At 42.0% G+C, this 17375-nt stretch overlaps 1 protein-coding gene across 3 annotated transcripts; it reads left to right on the forward strand.

Annotated features, from left to right (window-relative positions):
- The first annotated feature begins 2934 nt into the window (after window positions 1–2934).
- LOC143854859 (uncharacterized) lies at window positions 2935–16556 on the forward strand. Of its 3 annotated transcripts, none has more exons than XR_013237613.1 (2): window positions 2935–3494; window positions 6332–6821. XR_013237613.1 is itself a non-coding variant. In XM_077364976.1 (2 exons), exon 2 carries the CDS (start codon window positions 15358–15360, stop codon window positions 16459–16461), a length of 1104 nt encoding a protein of 367 aa, XP_077221091.1. In that variant the 5' UTR covers window positions 2935–3494; window positions 15353–15357; the 3' UTR covers window positions 16462–16556. The 3 variants fall into 3 exon arrangements, 1 of the variants encoding a protein (XP_077221091.1); XR_013237614.1 differs by having other exon boundaries at window positions 6392–6821; XM_077364976.1 differs by lacking the exon at window positions 6332–6821 and adding an exon at window positions 15353–16556.
- Window positions 16557–17375: the final 819 nt, after the last annotated feature.

Consider the following 17375-nt stretch of genomic DNA (forward strand, 5'->3'; position numbering starts at 1 on the left):
GCACCTGGTCTCTTATGCCATTTATTATTAACTTTGAAGAATTTTGGGCAAAAATCATGTGAAATGAGAACAATCATCCCCGAGATAACGTCTATCTAAGCATGCATGACCCGGGGATGGGCAAAGAAAATGAACATCCAAATCCTAACTCATCGCATCTAATCCTAACTCATCACATCTAAGAAAGCAATAAACAATCGCACGCATAGCTACAGCTAAGCAGATAATGACAGATATAATGAGATAAGGAAAGCAAATCTAAGTTTAGACAGATAATCAAACTAAGACGAATTGATAAACGCTATAGCTAAGCGATCAAAGCAGTAGGGTAAACACACTAGCATGCGAGCCTATGCAAGAGATAAGACTAAGAAAATGGCAATCGATCGCACGCTAGAAGAATAAACAAACTAGAATGCATAAGAAATCTAAGATAAGCACACAACAAGCTAAAATGTGTAAGAAAAGAAAAGAAATCAGAAAATCAACGACACGTGAGAACCAAAAATGCCAGGGGAAAGAAGATGGAACACACGATAGGCTCAGAGGGCGATTCAAAGGAATCAAGCCCAGCGATCCTAATCTGCTGAAGATCGGATAAGTCTCGCGATCGTCATGACCTATCATTGGGCTCAGCGAGGACAATCCCTGTAAAGGGGCCACGCTACGTCATCGCCCGTCCCAAAATCCGATAAAACGTCAGAAAACCGATGGAAACCAGAAAATGGAATGAAAAGAGGGCTCCGAGTGACCTGGCAATCACCATCCTTGCCCATTTTTGCTTTTGTTTTGAAATGGTGTAAAAAAGAAATGGTGACTGAACTCAGGATGCCAGCAGCACGCCTGAGCTGCCTACGTACCCCTCAGCTAGGGATCAAGCCATCCGTAGTTCGGACGGAAGTTTTTGAAATTTGTGAAAGTTGTGAAGTGACGGAAATTGTGACTGAACTCAGGATGCCAGCTGCACGCCTGAGCTGCTTACGTACCCCTCAGCTAGGGATCAAGCCATCCGTAGTTCGGACGGAAAGGTGAGAAATATTTACAAAAATGATGACTGGGCTCAGGATGCCAGCAGCACGCCTGAGCTGCCTACGTACCCCTCAGCTAGGGATCAAGCCATCCGTAGTTCGGACGGAAAGGTGAGAAATATTTACAAAAATGGTGACTGCACTCAGGATGCCAGCAGCACGCCTGAGCTGCCTACGTACCCCTCAGCTAGGGATCAAGCCATCCGTAGTTCGGACGGAAAGGTGAGAAATATAAAAAATGATGACTGCACTCAGGATGCTAGCAGCACGCCTGAGCTGCCTACGTACCCCTCAGCTAGGGATCAAGTCATCCGTAGTTCGGAACTGGATTTCCTAACTACTCCTAATGACTCGAGTTTTTGGGATTTTTGATTTTTCAGATGTTTTTGATTTTTTTCGACACAAGAGGACAAAATCCTATCATCACAAGGGGAGGACAGACTCCTGATATCCCGCAAAGGTTGGACAGCATCCTATGCTTTGCGGGGGGGGAATGAACAGAATAACAACTCTGCAAGGGTTGGACAGCATCCTATACCTTGCAGGAGTGGATAGAAAAAAATGCGGAATGAACAGAATAACAACTCTGCAAGGGTTGGACAGCATCCTATACCTTGCAGGAGTGGATAGAAAAAACGCACGACTTGATGAGAGGGTGGACAGAATCCTAACCCCTATGATGATAGGACAGACCCCTGAAAGACTGAAGGGCTGACTCCTATGCTGAAGACTGACTCTGAAAGATTGAAGGACGGAATCCTAAATTTTATGAAGGGATAGGACAGAATCCTAAACTCTACAGGGGTAGGACAGACACCTAAACCCTAGGATGGTAAGACTGACTCCTAAACTCTCTAGGACTGACTCTAAAGAGGAAGAAATCCCTTAACCTGCGAAGACTCTAAGGCAGGAAGGGAAGGGGTTGGCTCAAGAAGCATTCCGTCATAGCCTACATCCAACGGAGCATTTCGAAATCAAAGGAATCCTTAGACTCGAGGAGAGTCTTGAAACGCATTAGAGACAATCTCGGAAATAGAAATAAATCTTGAAAGACACAGAATCCTGAAAATTCCTAGAAGAATCGCGAACACATGAGGGTCATAGAAACCCTACAGAGATCCTGAGCACACAGGGATCCCGAGCACTGCAGAAACATGCGAAGAAGAGACGAAGAGTTGTTACACCTTCCAAAATGGGTTTAATGGCATCTGAAGAGATAAGCTAAGTGAATACAATAGCAAACATGGTGGTGCATTTATTCATTAAAATATGATCATACCGATAGTAGGCCTGAAGAAAACATTAGAAATGAGGGTTGCTAGCAGGGATCATCACTAAAAATTAAGGGCAAAGATCAAGAGTAAGATCTGTCCTTATCGATTTTGTAATCAGACAGCTAGTGATCCAATAAAACACAATTAACATGGCAGCAAGCATTGGCAAGAGAGGGAAACCATCAAATTATTAGACACAGGGATTAAGATCAAAGGATAGCAATTACCTGAGTTGATATCCAAAGGCCAAGATGAGACAGACCCAGCAATTAAAGATCAAGGGATAGCGATCGCCGGATTTTGTGTCGGAGACAAGGGCGGCAATGGTGACGGACGGGCTGCTGATGGTGGAACCCTTAGAAATAAAAGACCAAAACCCTCTTCTAATTCTAACTTTCTCTACACACCCCCCTTTGATGGAAAAGGGCTGATGAAAGGAGGTGGAGATGATGGAGGTATGGGGGGGTTGTGGAAATGGAGGTGTTGGATTTGGGGGTGTGTAGACACCCCATTTTGTTTTGGTTTTAATCAACAAATAAATTAGTGTGTTAAATCCATGTGAGAACCCCCTCTATCATTGATTTATATGTTTTAGGTCATTAATATCTTGATCTGACTTTACGGATCATCAATCGGGACAAAATAAGCTAGGGTCACTTCATAGCCCGGACCCTGATTCCATTCCGAGACCCGATTTCCGTAAATCGTTAGATCAATGGCAGATCTTGACCTGGGTCTAACCATCCAAAACCACCTAACCTCTCCTCTCATCCTAACCATCCAAACCTCACCTAACCTCACCTAACCTCTCCTCTCATCCTAACCATCCAAACCTCAAACCTCACCTAACCTCACCTAACCTCACCTAACCTTACCTAACCCCACCTAACCTTACCTAACCTCATCCTCTCATCCTAACCATCCAAAACCACCTAACCTCACCTAACCTCCTATCCCATTCTCCTATAAATACCCTCTCATCCCACCATCCAAGGGAGAAGAAAAAAGAACCCCTCTCTTAGAAAATTCATCCCTCTCCCTCATCTCTTCAAGGGTTCGGCCATCCTTGCCGGATCGGGTGATTTTATACGTTGGGTGATATATATCAAAAGCAGTCATTATCAAGCAAGGAATCATCTTCAAGGAATTAACATCAAAGAAAAAATCAAACACAAAGTGGGTTTCCAAAGAGGTAGGCATTTATTTCAATTCTATGTAGGGTCTGTTTTCATGCATATCTTTTACTTTAAAAGAAAAACCATGTTAGGAAGCATGTAGGGTCCGTTTTCCCCCTGGTTAGCCTCTGGTTAGACCCTGGTTGCACCCTGGTTCCCTACTGGTTCGCACCCTGGTTCGATATTGGTTCGCACCCTGGTTCCCTGCTGGTTCGCACTTTGGTTAGACCCTGGTTGCACCCAGGTTCGCTGCTGGTTGCACCCAGGTTCCCTCCTGGTTGCACCCTGGTTCCCCTGCTGGTTCGCACCCTGGTTCCCTGCTGGTTCGCACCCAGGTTCGCTGCTGGTTGCACCCAGGTTCCCTGCTGGTTGCACCCTGGTTCCCCTGCTGGTTCGCACCCTGGTTCCCTGCTGGTTCGCACCCTGGTGCACCCTGGTCCGCACCCTGGTTTGTACCCTGCTTCCTCCTAGTTAGACCATGGCTAGTCTCGGGTTTGCTCCTAACTTAGACCCGACTCACTTGACCCTAACCATTAACCCAATCCAACCAAGTAATATCCCAACACAATCCGAGTCGCATGTCTGAATCCATTTGGCCGAATCTCATAAGCCCGCCCACTTTGAATTCCGAAAATTCAAACCCTTGATGATTCCTATATGCTCAATTCTTTGATGCAAATTCCCAATTCCAAAATCCCATTGCTAGATCAATGTTTCTGAATCTCAAGTCCAATGCTCAAATGCAAACCCGATTCCAGATACAAATACCAATTCTGTCTTCCAAAATCCAAGCAACCTCGCCAGTGGAACTACGTGTGGCTTGATCCCCATCACGGGATACGTAGGCAATTTGGCACTCCCAAGTTCAGTCGCTCCTTTCTCTATCTTTCCCATTCCCTCACACTATTCATCATCTCGATTCATCTCGTGTCTCTCGGAACCATTGGATTATGGTTTCCGTCGTAAGAACCCTTAGAGCCCAATTTAGGAACAATGGTGTCGTGTCGTGTTGTGTCCTAAGTTTTAGGGAGTCCTAGAGTTAGGAGTCCAGCCTCATCACGGACGTTTGCTATGTATAGCAACCGTGCCATAGGTCTAGTTACACTAGTCACCCAATCTTTCCCTAGGACAAGCCTAGTAAACTAGGATGTAGGCAAACCTGCATTAGTCTAAGGGACCATTTGCATTTAGATGAGAATCATATAGCATCTTAGATGAAATCCTAAGATAATAAAATCCTCAACTTGAATTAAATAACTTCTCCTAAAACTGTTGAAACAGTCAATCCCGTCTAGGTCGGTGTCCTAGTTGAGTTAGGCATAAGTAGCTTAGCTTAGGTGCACCGAACTACGTCGACTCTGATCCCAATGAGGCTTGGGTACGTAGGCAGCTTGGATGTCTGATGGCATACCACCCGCGAGTCGGCACCACAAACAAATTGTGGTGTTTTGTATATTAATTTTCTTGTAAATGCTTAATCAAATCACTTAGGACTTTCCATGAAATTAGAATTTTAGGAGAACTTTCACATAGATTGAATCCAGACAAATTAATAAATCAAGATACACATTTAGGATTCACATTGAAATTAGATCATAGGATGCATGTCACTTAGTTCGCACATTAACATAGAGTTGAATGAGCCATTTAAAATAAATTTAAAAGAGTTAGCTTTTGGAATCGAAGACCGATTATCGGGCAAGAATGGTGCATGTGGTGGATAACTCCCCATACCTTCCATTCTCGTAACCAGGTAGCGAGTCTAGATTTCTGGTTAATTACGGGTCCTAGATCCCACATCTAGGTGGCGACTCTGTCAGTCTCTTTCGTGTGGAATTCGGATTGCCTTAGTGATCCCAAGTTCACAGGAAAGATTAATTCAAATCAATAATAAAATGCACACGCCAATCGCGTGGATACGAGAGACCAAGAGAGAGAGAGCGCGCGGCGGCTCGCGCCCCACGCCCCTCTCGCGGGATCAGGGTACCACAGTGTGGCGACTCTGCTGGGGACCACCTAACTTCATTAAAATTTCAAAAGATAATTCATTTGAATTTAATTTAACTGGCTCATAAAAACTCTATACTTGTTAGATTAGTTTGTCTCGTTTTATTTTCTCATCACATTTTACTCGAACTTAATTTAACAAAACCTGAAGGCATCATAGATTGCGCGAACTTATTGCACACACTTACATCACTTGCATCTAAACCCTTGCATTTCACATGCACACACGTCCTATTTTAGGAACCCGGAGTGTTATCTAGCATGGTTGACTGGGATTTCATCACCTGGTGCCTCTGTGCTAGAGAAGCATTCCACCCTTAGCCTGGTACCTTTATGGTACGTAAACGGATCTCTTGTTCACGTACTGATACGCCGGACACTGGTACAGTATATCGAGCAGGGATTCGCGCTAAGGGAACTCTTGGCCTTACCCCTAGATTAACCCACACATGCATGTAGTATACGAGCACATGTGCATCACGTGTGTGAGCCTAGTTTAGGATATCCTACCCATTGGTGTCTAGATTAGGCCGTGGTCCATCTTCCAATGGTCACGATCGGTCCTTATATACACGAACAAAGTCATGAGTCGAGATTCTCTCTCCACTCCGATAGATTAGGATTAAGGTTGATGCCTTCAGGTAACACTGATAAAATGTGAAAAAAAAAATTCCCTTTGAGTTAGGATATAAATCCCATCATTTCCAAAGATCTCATAGGATTAGTCATTCATGATCTATCCGTTGAAAGCAATCTTATGCTATCTCATCTAATCTTTTGATCGTGCGTCTTTCGTTCTTCTGTCATACGATTCGATCGTATCTTCATGTCATCCCCTAACTGGCAGATGCAGAATCTCACAATCTTTCGATTATGCGTTCTCATGATCTGATCATGCCTGGTCCAGATAATCCAATCTTGCTTGTACCCCTGGTCTGTTCCTCCTCTAGGAGCTACCTTTTTCAAGATTATTTTGCTAAGTCCTTCAGAGTTCACTCTCAGAATCCTTGAGCTAGGGGCATTTCCCTATGCGAATCAGTCATCATTGTCCAAAATTGAAAGTATCAGCCATGATGATGTTCAGAACGAACCAGCCTTCGCCGAGCCTTCAACGCCAAACAGTTGCAGCAGTTAAAGTTTTAGTCACTTACTATTTTATGTTGAGTCAGTCATCATGGTCAGTATAATTGTTGAGTCCGGTCTTACAGTTCTAGGTTAATGCCTAGTCTAGGCAAGTTATCTTTTGTTTTTCTTTTAGAGTTGTGAATCCTGAACATGTTCAGGATAGGTTGTCAGATGTAGTATCTTTTTCTTTAAATAAAGTTTCAGTTCCAATAGTTCACTTGTGTCTATTTCTTAAGTGTGCTTCTGATCTTAAAATAAGACTCCCTCCTCAAATGAGAACAAAATTGACGAAACTCCACTTGAGTCACAACGATTACTTGAACAAGAGGAGGAGCGCCAATCCCAACCTTTCAAAGATGAAATTGAAATGATAAACACTGGCACTGAAACTTTGATTCAGTGAATGCCGATTGAAAATACATTACCCTCTAAAGAGTGTGAAGAATTGATAAAATTATTTCAAGAATAAGAAGATTGTCTAGAAAAGCTACAACCGATACCAGGGGCAAGACATAGATGGAAAGCTCAAAGAAAATGAATGAAGTGAATATCATATGCTATGCAAGGGGCATGGAGTAGAAACAACTTTCATATTTCCAATCGATGACCTTGGTTCTCAAATTCATAACATGAAGCCATCAAATTCGAGATAAGAAGTTCAAGAGCAAGCATTGAAAAGTGATCATCAGATATCAAGAGTTACAAATCCATAGATGGAGGATGTCGAAGAACAAGTTTCGCTCTATGAAAGCCGAAAGCACGCATTAGAATCTTGAAAGAAGAAAATCCATTATCTTACCTGGAAATGCCGTCAAACTCCGTGAAAAAATAAAAAAAAGAGAAAAAAAAGAAATAAATAATCAGTACCAGACAGACTCTAGTAACCTAGATCGATTCCCAATCTGAACATCGAAAGGCCTCCTTTGGCCGATTAAATCCCAAAATCAAAACCCAATGTCAAAAGAATACCGATTTGCAAACCCTTCGAGCCTAAATCAAATTTTCTTGAAAACCCATCAAACTTGGGGCATTCCCCCGAACTACGCGAGACCTGATCCCTATACTGGGGTACGTAGGCAACTCGGTTGAACCGAGTTCGGTCGATTCAAAAAGGAAAAGAAATTCAATCCTTTCAAAAAAAAAAGAGAGGGACAAGTTCCAAAAGAAGAGAAGTTAATTGTTCCAGAAAGAAAAGAAAAAAGGAAAAAAAAATCAAACAATTTATCTTCAAACTAGGGGCATTCGCCCTGAACTACACACGACCTGATTCCTACCTTGGGATATGTAGGCGACCTGTTCACAGGTTCGGTCGAAATCTTTGTTGAGCCTTAAGCCATTCTTTGAAAAGCCCTATCCTACCTATAAAAGTCCTTCTGGTGTTCAGAACTAATGAGCTAGGTCCTGAGATACAATAAAAAAATGAAATGATGATGAATAAGAAAAATAACGGAGTTTGAAGATCTGCTAGACTGAAAACCTGAAAGGGCGGTCTAGGCAAAATTTAAGATCATTCCCCTGCTAAGTTGAAAACCCGAAAGGGCGGCTTAGGCAAAAGCTAAGGGGATAGCCTGCTGGATCGAAAACCTAGAAAGGTGGTTCAGGCAAAAGTTAAGGCTAGCGCGGTCCGCCAAGTTAAAAACCCTGAAGAGGTGACTTGGTCACGGTAAGAGAATCAGTATAAGAAGGCAACAGCCGGTATCAAGACTGAAGATCAACTGAAGTTCAAGCAAATTCAAGTGATATCCTCAAAACTGGGGGCATTGAAGCTAAGCAATCTTAGGGGTCGTAATTAAATTCTTGAGGCATTACTGTTTCGAGGAAGAAGTCCGGTGTTTACCAATTGAAAAACTATTCCTTGAAAGGATAGACTTACCAAACAAAACATTAACTAAGTCAGAAGCATCACTATGTTTGTCAGTATAGTCAGTCAATCTTTATTATTCTAAGTTCACTCCTTCAGGGCTGCTCAATCCTTTGAGTAGTGCCTTTCATCTAAGTTTTCTCTTTAGAAAGAGTCAATTGTCGTTCCTATGTCCAAATGATGTAACTGTCTTGGTGAAGGAGGCCAGGCCTAGGCAGCTCCCTGCAATTATACCTGAAAGAGCTCGAGAATTTAGTCAAACAACTTCATTTCAAAGAAGATCAGCTCAGAAAAATTCAGAAGTAGAAACATCAGAAAGCCCAGCTTCCGTAAAAAGATCATACCCCAGGAAGGCACCTTAAGCTTGGAAGAACCTCAGATGCAATGGTGGTTGAGCCAATTTCTCAGAAAGATGAACCATTCAAATTCATAATTCCCTTCCGGTTAGTTATCCTGGTCAAGAAATGTTTATCTAAACACCTGTCAAGAAGCAGATCCCGCTTTTCCATGTTAATATCCAAGAGAGTCGTTGTTCTAAATTACCAATCTCAAATGTCTTGTTCAAGGTTTCAGTTATCAAAATCCCCAGAAGACAAGACCAGCAGTCTCTTTGAGAAAAATCTTGTTGAAGTTTCATAAAAATGTTCCTAATCCATTCTTGCTAGTAATGGTTCTTCGTTCCAAAGGTTTGCCGTTTCATCATTCGTCAAAGTCCTAGTTTCCAACATCTTTGTCGGGCACGATCCATAATATCCCCGATTTCATTGAGTTCAAAAAAATAAAAAATTCATCAAATCCAATCTTACGTCAAATTCAAGTTCATGGAAAATCCCTAACGGTGCCTCATCTCTCGAGTCCATTTGTGAATGGTTTCGTCTTCTCCTTGAGCCCATTTGTGAACGGTGCCTCATTTTCTGAGTTCATTTATGAATGGTCTCATGTCCTCCTTGAGCCCGTTTGTGGACGGTGCCTCATTTCTCAAAAAATCAAAAATTCATCAAATCCAATCCCCAATTCAAAAAATCCAATCCTACGTCAAATTCAAATTCATAAAAATCTCTAAATTTTTCATTGTTGAATTCATCAATCAAAGCTATCTTGTGTCGTCAAGTCCGTTTGTGAACGGTGCCTCATTTCTCGAGCCCATTTGTGAATGGTCTCGTCTTCTCCTTGAGCCCGTTTGCGGACGGTACCTCATTTCCCAAAAATAAAAATTCATCAAATCCAATCCCCGATTCAAACAAATCCAATCTTACGTCAAATTCAAGTTCATGAAAAATCTCATGTCCTCTTTGAGCCCTTCTGTGAAAGGTGCCTCATTTCTCGAGGCCGTTTGTGAATGGTCTCGTCTTCTCCTTGAGCCCGTTTGCGGACGGTACCTCATTTCCCAAAAATAAAAAATTCATCAAAACCAATCCCCGATTCAAACAAACCCAATCTTACGTCAAATTCAAGTTCATGAAAAATCTCATGCCCTCTTTGAGCCCGTTTGTGAACGGTGCCTCTTTTCTCGAGGCCATTTGGGGATGGTCTCGTCTTCTCCTTGAACCCGTTTGTGAACATGTTTCTCATTCTCTGAGTCCATTTGTGAATGGTCTCGTGTCCTCTTTGAGCCCGTTTGTGAACGGTGCCTCATTTCTCGAGTCCATTTGTGAATGGTCTTGTCTTCTCCTTGAGCCCGTTTGTGAACGGTGCCTCATTTCTCGAATCCATTTGTGAATGGTCTTGTCTTCTCCTTGAGCCCGTTTGTGAACGGTGCCTCATTTCTCGAATCCATTTGTGAATGGTCTCGTCTTCTCCTTGAGCCCGTTTGTGAACGGTGCCTCATTTCTCGAGTCCATTTGTGAATGGTCTCGTCTTCTCCTTGAGCCTGTTTGTGAATGGTGCCTCATTTCTCGAGTCCATTTGTGAATGGTCTTGTCTTATCCTTGAGCCCGTTTGTGAATGGTGCCTCTTTTCTCGAATCCATTTGTGAATGGTATCGTCCTCCTTGAGCCCGTTTGTGAACGGTGCCTCATTTCTCGAGTCCATTTGTGAATGGTCTTGTCTTCTCCTTGAGCCCGTTTGTGAACGGTGCCTCTTTTCTCGAATCCATTTGTGAATGGTATCGTCCTCCTTGAGCCCGTTTGTGAACGGTGCCTCATTTCTCGAGTCCATTTGTGAATGGTCTTGTCTTCTCCTTGAGCCCGTTTGTGAACGGTGCCTCTTTTCTCGAGTCCATTTGTGAATGATTTTCTATCCTCCTTGAGGCCGTTTGTGAACGGTGCCTCATTATCCAAGTCCATTTGGGAATGCTTCTTATCCTCGTTGAACCCGCTTGTGAGCGGCGTCTCATCTCCTTCTAAAAACTGTTTGAGAGCTGTAGACACCCCATTTTGATTCGTTTTAATCAACAAAGAAGTTAGTGTGATGTTGTCGAATTCTAGTGTTTTCCATTCCCGTGTTCGTCCCTTATGCTTTCTCAATCTTTCCGATCTATTCTGCAATGTTCCGCATTTTTCTTTTCGCTAGTGTTGAGGATGGTTATTCAGGAGAATCCAAGCTAGGGGAGAATTCAGACCCATTCGGTGGGCCCGCATTGGACATTTATTGGAGCTTGGACCGTCGGTGGGCCCGTATCGGATATTTGTTTAAATTTGGATCAATCAAGGGGCCCGCATATTGTTTCAATGAAAATAAGTGTTAAACCTTCTTCGATCCAACACCTAAAGATGATCATCAAGAGAACGGTCAAGATCTCAGAGAAGTCGTTTTAACAACCAATTTTGAAATGATCATCAGGTTGAGTTACTCAGGTCAGCCCATTGAAATGATTTAGGAGGACACAACCTACTTAGGTAGGGGACCCATCAATTGGATGGTCTGGATCGTCATAGAGGAATGATTTGAGGGGGCACAACCAATTTACATTGCGACCCACCATTTGAACGGTCAAGATCATCAATTGTCGCCCATCAAATGGACGGTTCGGATCATCAAATGGGAGTGATTTAAAAATGGGGTAACATATTCACATTTTGATCTATTGGATGGTTTGGATCAGCCCATAGGATTGATTAGTGGAGCACAAATTAAATCACATCGCAGCCCACTATTTGAACGGTCAAGATCATCAATTGTCGCCCATCAAATGGACAGTTCGGATCATCAAATGGGAGTGATTTAAAAATGGGGTAACATATTCACATTTTGATCTATTGGATGGCTTGGATCAGCCCATAGGATTGATTAGCGGAGCACAAATTAAATCACGTTGTCGCCCATCAAATGAACGGTTCAAATCATACTTTGGAGTGGGGCATATGATTTTATGCACAATTGGGAATTTGGTCACATATGGGACCCACTTGGGTTATCTTTTACCTACTCAAAAGGACTTTAAAAAACATGCATGGGGCCACACACATGTCAAAATTCAATGTCCACAATGGTGGCCACCTACCATGGAATATGTCCACAATGGTGGCCACCTACCATGGAATAAGTCCACAATGGTGGCCACCACCCTCCCATTCCTTTGCTATAAATAGTTCAATGAGGGAGAGTAAAAGGGACAACTCATTTCTCTTCTATGATGTGTTCTAACAAAGTTGCTATACCCCTCTCTTAAAAACAAAAACCCTTTCTCTCTCTCTCTCTCCCCATTCAAAGTGAGGAGAACAAAGAAGAAAAAAAAAAAAGATCAAGAGGAAGAAGAGCGGAAGCGATCGCACATAGGCGGGATTCTCGTGTTTTTTTCGGCTTTTGGATTCGGCAAGGAACTCATCACAGGTAGGTACACTGTTCTCGGAATTTTTCAGAATTATTTGGTATACATGATTTTTAACGAAGAAAACTAAAAGATATACTAAACAGATTCCAAAAATACTGAAATTTCGTGGGAAAATAATATGTTACTGATTCATTTTACCATGAATTTGTAAAGATTTTTGGAGTTTATTTGGTATATTATTTAATGTTTTCTTTGAAAACTATCAGATTTTAGGATAATTTGTACTAACATCAGATCATCATTAAAATTCATAAACTTTTTACAGAAGTCTTATATTTCACATTTCTTTCTGCTGTAAAAGTTTCAAGTGATTTGGATCTGGTTTCATGTGTGGTGTAGTGTTAATTCATAATCTGGGCTGAAAATTGAAAAATCCGAAGTCAGTAGTAAATAATTTCTAAAATTCATGAAAATCTCACTGCATGCTATTTATATTCATATCTTATTTCTGTAGAAATTTCATAGAATTTAGATTTATATTTCTACTAGTTTCTGTGTTAATTGTGCAATCTGGTCATTTAATTGTTTAATCAAGATTAAATGTGAAATTAATGTAAAAATCTGCAAAACTCATACAGTAAGCTACATACATTCCCATCTTGCTGCTGTAAAAAGTTCAACTTATTTCGAATTTGTTTGCAATAATTTCACTTGTAAAATCACTCATATGCTTAAAATTGATAAAATCCATTGAAAATTCGAAATTAATTAAAAATCATTGTGAAAATTTCCAAAGAACTTTAAAATTCTGTCACATGTTCACTCCTTAATCCATTGAAACAGAAATTTTAGGATCTTTAGATTTCCCTGGAAAAATGGCCAGTGTATCCATAATCGTATCCCAATTGCAATCAATCTTTGACAATTTGAATATTTAAGCTATAACATGCTATTGGCTCCGAGGTTACTGTCCACGGAAATCCTGAGATTTGCCAGGCAATAAGATGCTATAACCTAAGTACTAAATTGCACAAGGAAAGAGCGCACGATTCCCTCCTTTGGATGCCATTCTGGGCCGAAATTGGTGAACCCTAGAACCATTGATATTCCTTAAGTGTCCAAAAACTGAAAATCCTTAAAATCTGAAATTCGTTAACCTCAAGAACTCAAATCGATTTATCTTGTGTCTTTCGGAACCATTGGATCATGGTTTCCGATCTAAGAACCATTAGAGCCCAATTTAGGAACCCTGGTGTCAGGTCGTGTCCTAGGTTTTAGGGAGTCCTAGAGTTAGGAGTCCAGCCTCATCACGAACGTTTGTTATGTATAACAACCGTGCCATAGGTCTAGTCACACTAGTCACCCAATCTTTCCTTAAGACAAGCCTAGTAAACTAGGATGTAGGCAAACCTGCATTAGTCTAAGGAACAATTTGCATTTAGATAAGAATCATATAGCATCTCAGATGAAATCCTAAGATAATAAAATCCTCAACTTGAATTAAATAACTTCTCTCAAAACTGTTGAAACAGTCAATTCTGTCTAGGTCGGTGTCCTAGTTGAGTTAGGCATAAGTAGCTTAGCTTAGGTGCACCGAACTACGTCGACTCTGATCCCAGTAAGGCTTGGGTATGTAGGCAGCTTGGATGTCTGATGGCATACCACCCGCGAGTCGGCACCACAAACAAATTGTGGTGTTTTGTATATTAATTTTCTTGTAAATGCTTAATCAAATCACTTAGGATTTTCCATGAAATTAGAATTCTAGGAGAACTTTCACTTAGAATGAATCCAGACAAATTAATAAATCAAGATACACATCTAGGATTCACATTAAAATTAGATCATAGGATGCATGTCACTTAGTTCGCACATTAACATAGAGTTGAATGAGCCATTTAAAATAAATTTAAAAGAATTAGCTTTTGGAATCGAAGACCGATTATCGGGCAGGAATGGTGCATGTGGCGGATAACTCCCCATACCTTCCATTCTCGTAACCAGGTAGCGAGTCTAGATTTCTGGTTAATTACGGGTCCTAGATCCCACATCTAGGTGGCGACTCTGTCAGTCTCTTTCGTGTGGAATTCGGATTGCCTTAGTGATCCCAAGTTCACAGGAAAGATTAATTCAAATCAACATTAAAATGCACACGCCAATCGCGTGGGTACGAGAGACCAAGAGAGAGAGCGCGGCGGCTCGCGCCCCACCCCTCTCGCGGGATTCGGGTCCCACAGTTTGGCGACTCTGCTGGGGACCACCTAACTTCATTAAAATTTCAAAAGATAATTCATTTGAATTTAATTTAACTGGCTCATAAAAACTCTATATTTGTTAGATTAGTTTGTCTCGTTTTATTTTCTCATCACATTTTACTCGAACTTAATTTAACAAAACCTGAAGGCATCATAGATTGCGCGAACTTATTGCACACACTTACATCACTTGCATCTAAACCCTTGCATCTCACATGCACACACGTCCTATTTTAGGAACCCGGAGTGTTATCTAGCATGGTTGACTGGGATTTCATCACCTGGTGCCTCTGTGCTAGAGAAGCATTCCACCCTTAGCCTAGTACCTTTATGGTGCGTAAACGGATCTCTTGTTCACGTACTGATACGCCGGACACTGGTACAGTATATCGAACATGGATTCGCGCTAAGGGAACTCTTGGCCTTACCCCTAGATTAACCCACACATGCATGCAGTATACGAACACATGTTCACCACATGTGTGAGCCTAGTTCAGGATATCCTACCCATTTGTGTCTAGATTAGGCCGTAGTCCATCTTCCAATGGCTACGATCGGTCCTAGGTACACAAACAAAGTCATGAGTTGAGATCCTATCTCCACTCCGCTAGATTAGGATTAGGGTTGATGCCTTCAGGTAACACTGATAAAATGTGCGAAGATTAAAAAACTTTCCCTTTGGGGTTAGGATTTAAATCCCATTCATTTCCAAAGATCTCATAGGATTAGTCATTCATGATCCATCCGTTGAAAACAATCTTATGCTATCTCCTCTCATCTCGATCGTACGATTTTTAATCTTCTATTATCTGATTCGATCGTGTATCCATACTTCCTTTATACTGGCAGGAACTCATCCCAATCTCATGTTCATGTAATCCTGATTATTCCTGTATCCTTTCTCCTGGCTTACAGGCATCATGTCTACTCGTACAATTCTTGATTGGATCCGTGGTACATTAAGAGAATCCCATATCTATGCCATAAGGGAGCAAGAGAAAAATCTCTTCGGTTACGTGGCTACCATCAAGCTCGATTGGGGATTACTCTATGCTGCATCAGAGTGTTGGGATCCCGATCATCATGTCTTCCGTTTTGGCAACCAAGAAATGTGTCCCACCTTTGAAGAATGGTGTGCCTTATTGGAATATCCTGTAGATGGCCCTCTAGTGAAGCCATCTTGTGTGTCGGATTATCGTCCTTTGTTCCTTCGCTTGATGAATAATCCAGATGAATCCATGAACTCTTTCATCAAAGACCAGGAAGTGTCCATGCAACAACTGATTGATATTTACCCTCCTGTTGGGCATATTGGTGCTGTTGATATTCAAAAAGCCCGATGTCGTGCTCTGAGATTCTGCTCCTTTGCTAGGTTCCTCACTGTCCAGCCTTCTCGCTTTGCGTCAGCTGTTCTCTTGGACCTCGTTGATCAGATGGATCGTGGCGCCAATCCAATTCCTACTATGCTTGCAGAAACCTTTAATGGATTGGATGAGATGGCTCGTCTTCGTGCCAGCTCAGGTCCAGGCTCTTATGTTCGATCTTTTGTTGGGTCCTTCTCAGGATGTCCTGCATTACTTCACGTGTGGTTATGCCACAAGCTAAAAATTGCAGCTCCTGTGCATTTTGATCATACGTTATACACCTTCAGTGAATGGCGTCATGATGTTTCTTTCAATCATAAAGGCGATTGGGCTGAGTGGTTGAGTTCTCGCCATGAAGATCAGATTTATTGGCAAATCCCTGGAATCCAAGAAGCTGTCTTCAATACTGGAGAAGCTAACTACGTTCGCCTTCTTGGCCTCAAAAAGACTTCCTTTTATATTCCTGCCAGGATTCAGCGTCAGTATGGAAGAGAGCAATCCATTGTGCCTCCCCTTCGTCATTTCTATCCGCCTGAGGATTTCAAGCCCAAGATTGTCAAAGCCGTTTCATCTGCTTGGGATGTTCGAGTCATCAAATCTTTAAAGGAGTCAGTTGAGGAAGATAGTCGTCCAAAGAAGAAGTCTAGAAAGAGTGCTTAATGTCATGTTTTCTCTTATCATTCTATCTTTGAAAGATCGAACCATGTACTCAAGCTTTAATGATCTATCAATAAAAGTTCACCTTTTTCTTTCAGTATCTTCGTCTATGCATACATCAGTGTCTACTTCTTTCTGATTTTAAATATGTCTTTCAAATATTACAGGGCCGTAGACACCATAGCTAACCCTAATACTCCTTGGGTTCGGGTCTCTTCTCGGTTGCAGAGGAAATCTGTATCCCCGCCACCTTCTCTGAGAACCCCAGTATCTCCTTCTTTCCCGTCCTCATCCTCACCAATGGCAGAAAACCAGGACAGTCCTCCACTCGCTGCTATCACCGATACTCTTACCTTGATTCTCCGGCAGCTTCAAGAGCTCAAGGAAGAGAACCAAGTTATCAAGGCTCAGCTTTCTGAGAAGTTCGGACAATCGTTGTCCAAAGATAAAAGGCCCATGCACCATACAGCTACTTCAGTCGCACCTGCCCAGCCGGCGTTTATCCCCATTACTGATAAAATTGAAGAAGATCTGGAAAAAGAGCAGTACAGTCAGGACCACAGTAAGCCTTCTCAGTTCATGGTTGATAAGTCTGTTATGGAGAAATTAGAGACTCTTACCAAGAAAGTTCAAGACATTCAGTTTCAAGACCAGGGTGGTTTCAATCCCAGTGATCTTACTCTATTTCCCGAAATTCGCCTTCCTGCTAATTTTCAAATGCCAGATTTCGACAAATATGATGGTGTGGGTTGTCCAATCACACATTTGCAAATGTTCACCATCATGTGTCAGCCTCAAGGCTTATCTCCTGAGCAAATGGCTCAATTGTTCCCAGTTTCCCTAACCAAGGTTGCTAGAAGATGGTTCATGGTCTTGGACAAAACTCGTTACAGGACATGGAAGGATATCGGCGAGCA

Source organism: Tasmannia lanceolata, unplaced genomic scaffold, assembly GCF_043159265.1.
Source record: "Tasmannia lanceolata isolate RefF3 unplaced genomic scaffold, GAP_Taslan_0.1 ptg000003l, whole genome shotgun sequence".
Lineage (NCBI taxonomy): Eukaryota > Viridiplantae > Streptophyta > Magnoliopsida > Canellales > Winteraceae > Tasmannia > Tasmannia lanceolata.

Coding starts and splice junctions, on each gene's coding strand:
- LOC143854859 (XM_077364976.1), top strand. CDS start 15,358: ATGTCTACTCGTACAATTCTTGATTGGATCCGTGGTACATTAAGAGAA.